General features: G+C 47.6%; 1 protein-coding gene across 2 annotated transcripts in view; it reads left to right on the top strand.

Moving 5' to 3' along the window:
* The window catches only part of ART4 (ADP-ribosyltransferase 4 (Dombrock blood group)), a 5,134-nt gene extending 3,343 nt beyond the window's left edge, over positions 1–1,791 (top strand). For both annotated transcript variants that reach the window (XM_006024228.2, XM_025204837.1), the window contains exon 3: positions 1,206–1,791. In XM_006024228.2, coding sequence (XP_006024290.1) covers positions 1,206–1,309 — 104 coding nt within the window. In that variant the 3' untranslated portion in view covers positions 1,310–1,791. The remainder of the gene's footprint in view (positions 1–1,205) is intronic.
* Positions 1,792–2,510: the final 719 nt, after the last annotated feature.

Below are 2,510 nucleotides of genomic sequence, written 5' to 3'. Positions count from 1 at the left end.
GTTCCCTCCACGGGGGAGGCTGCAAGTGGCTGCAGCAGGGAGCACCGGCCATAGGGTGGGGGAGGGGCTGCTTTTCCCCACACACAGCACCAGCTCATTACCTGCCGGCGAGCAGGGGGTCAGGGCTGCAAGCTGCCTCCCACCTGTACCGCGGGGCTGGAGGGGCACTGGGAGTGAGCAGGTGAATGGGGCCCACACTGGTGTCCCGGGGCCAGCACCACCGGGGCCCAGAGCAGGGCGGCAGGAGTACAGGGTCCCAGCCAGCAGGGGCTCTATGGAGCCAGGCCAGCTCCCCACTCTCCCTGCCAGTGCAGCCCAGCCCAGCTCCACAGACCCCTGCCAGCCCAGCCCCACTCTGGGCCCCACCAGTGCTGGCCCTGAGACATTGGTCCCAAGACATTGGGATGTTGGTCCCAAGATGGTGACCAGGGGGCGGGGCACCTGTCAAGGGACAGGGCTACCCATGCAGTCCTTGACAGCTTGCCAAAACTGGGTAAGCGGCCATCTGCCTGAAATAATTGCCTACCCCTGATCTAGAGGCAGGTATCCTGGGGGGCTATGTGGCATGCAGCCCAAATGGCATGTGGCCCGTGCGGTATGTGGCCTCTGGTTCCCAGAAGCTGGATAGCCCTGAGTTAAGGTTACCTCCACTGGTGAGGCTGATTTTGATTTCCATTGTAACTAAAGAAGACATGCTTTGACATCTCTGGGTTAAGACTCATACGCAAATAGAATGCATTCCAGAATGTTAGTACAATTGAATAAGTAGGATTTGGGATATATTTACTTTAATATGGCTTTATCAGAGGTGAAAAGGGATATCTTAGCCAAGCTAGAATCCTGCACAGAAGGTGGAGTTTATTAACTCCACTGGGATGTAAAGGAGATAGACATGATTTTGTACAGAGGTCTCTGTGATACATCTTTGAAACAGGCAAATTTAATCTGAGTTATGCATTGTATATGCTGTATGCTACATTTTAAAATAACCAAAACTGAGGAAATGGAAAATTTGGACTACATGCATTTGATTCTGGGCAAAAGGTTTTCTGGATGTGATTACCCCATTTTTTTTTTCATTTATGCATTAAAAATATTTTATAAGGAAATGGTTGTCCTAAGCAAGGGCTGCCAGAAATGAAATGCAACAGAACTCTGCCCTGTCAATGAAACTCTAAAGATCTTCCTGTTTGATTCTTTTATAGCATCAAGTAACAAGAACTGTGTCAGCACACCATGGGTCACTGTTTTTCTTTCTTGTGTGATCACTGATTCCTTATACTTGGCCAGACAATGGCTTTTTCCCTGATTCCAGATGGATTCATATGCTGAGTGAGCAAGAGTGAAGAATGGAGCAGAGAGAATGACAAGCTAGCGATAAAGCAATAGATATTACTGATGTAACAAAATGCCAAACACCTTTTGTAACTTCAGCTGCAATTCTCATTGACTAGTTGAATCAGGGTGTGCACTGTTCAAACTCTCCAAGAACTCATGTACTATGTCATCATCAAACCAGGTCCATGTGTATATACATTGCAAATACAAGGATAATTGATCTGTGCATGTACTAAAGAGCATAACTGTGACTCCAGTCAGTCTCAGCCCTTTTTTGTAAGGCATTCAGTATGAATATAAACTGACTGAACAAAACTCAAGTCCTAACAGACTGTGTATTAGCATTTCCTTTGAAAGTCTTAGTAGGATTTTTTTGTGTTTGCAGTAATAGTACCCTCTGGTGGCCAATAATAAAAGACCTGAAAATTACATATACGTTAAATAAAAATTGTAGAGCCAACTGACTTGTATTATTTAATAGATTTCATAGACATTAGGGCTGGAAGGGACTTCGGAAGATCATCGAGTCCAGCCCCCTGCCCAAAGGGCAGGAAGTCAGCTGGGGTCATAGGATCCCAGCAAGATAAGCATCCAATTTACTCTTGAAGGTGTTCAATGCAGGTGCTTGAACCACCTCTGATGGCAGGCTGTTCCAGACCTTGGGGGCTCGGACAGTAAAGAAATTCTTCCTTATGTCCAGCCTGAAACAGTCTCGCAGTAGTTTATAACCGTTCGACCTCATCATCCCTTGGGGGCGCTCTAGTGACCAAACGTTCCCCCAGATACTGGTGGTCACCCCTGATAAACTTATAGGTGGCCATCAGATCACCCCTGAGCCTGCGCTTTTCCAGGCTAAAGAGCCCCATGGCTCTCAGCCTGTTGTCGTAAGGTCTCTTTTCCTGACTCTGATAATGTGCGTGGCTCTTCTCTGGACTCTCTCAAGCTTCCCCACATCCTTTTTGAATTGTGGAGCCCAAAACTGGATGCAGTACTCCAGCTGCGGACTCACCAAGGCCGAGTACAAGGGGAGAATGACGTCCCGGGATTTGCTTGAGAAGCATCTATGGATGCAAGCCAGCGTTTTGGTCACTTTACTAGCTGCCGCATCGCATTGCAGGCTCATGTTCATCTTGTGGTCAATGATGACCCCCAAGTCTCTTTCTTGCATAGTG

This window comes from Alligator sinensis, unplaced genomic scaffold (assembly GCF_000455745.1).
Source record: "Alligator sinensis unplaced genomic scaffold, ASM45574v1 scaffold166_1, whole genome shotgun sequence".
In the NCBI taxonomy this organism is placed as follows: domain Eukaryota; kingdom Metazoa; phylum Chordata; order Crocodylia; family Alligatoridae; genus Alligator; species Alligator sinensis.
The sequence above is the reverse complement of the archived record's forward strand: the minus strand, read 5'-3'. Positions and strand labels throughout refer to the sequence as shown.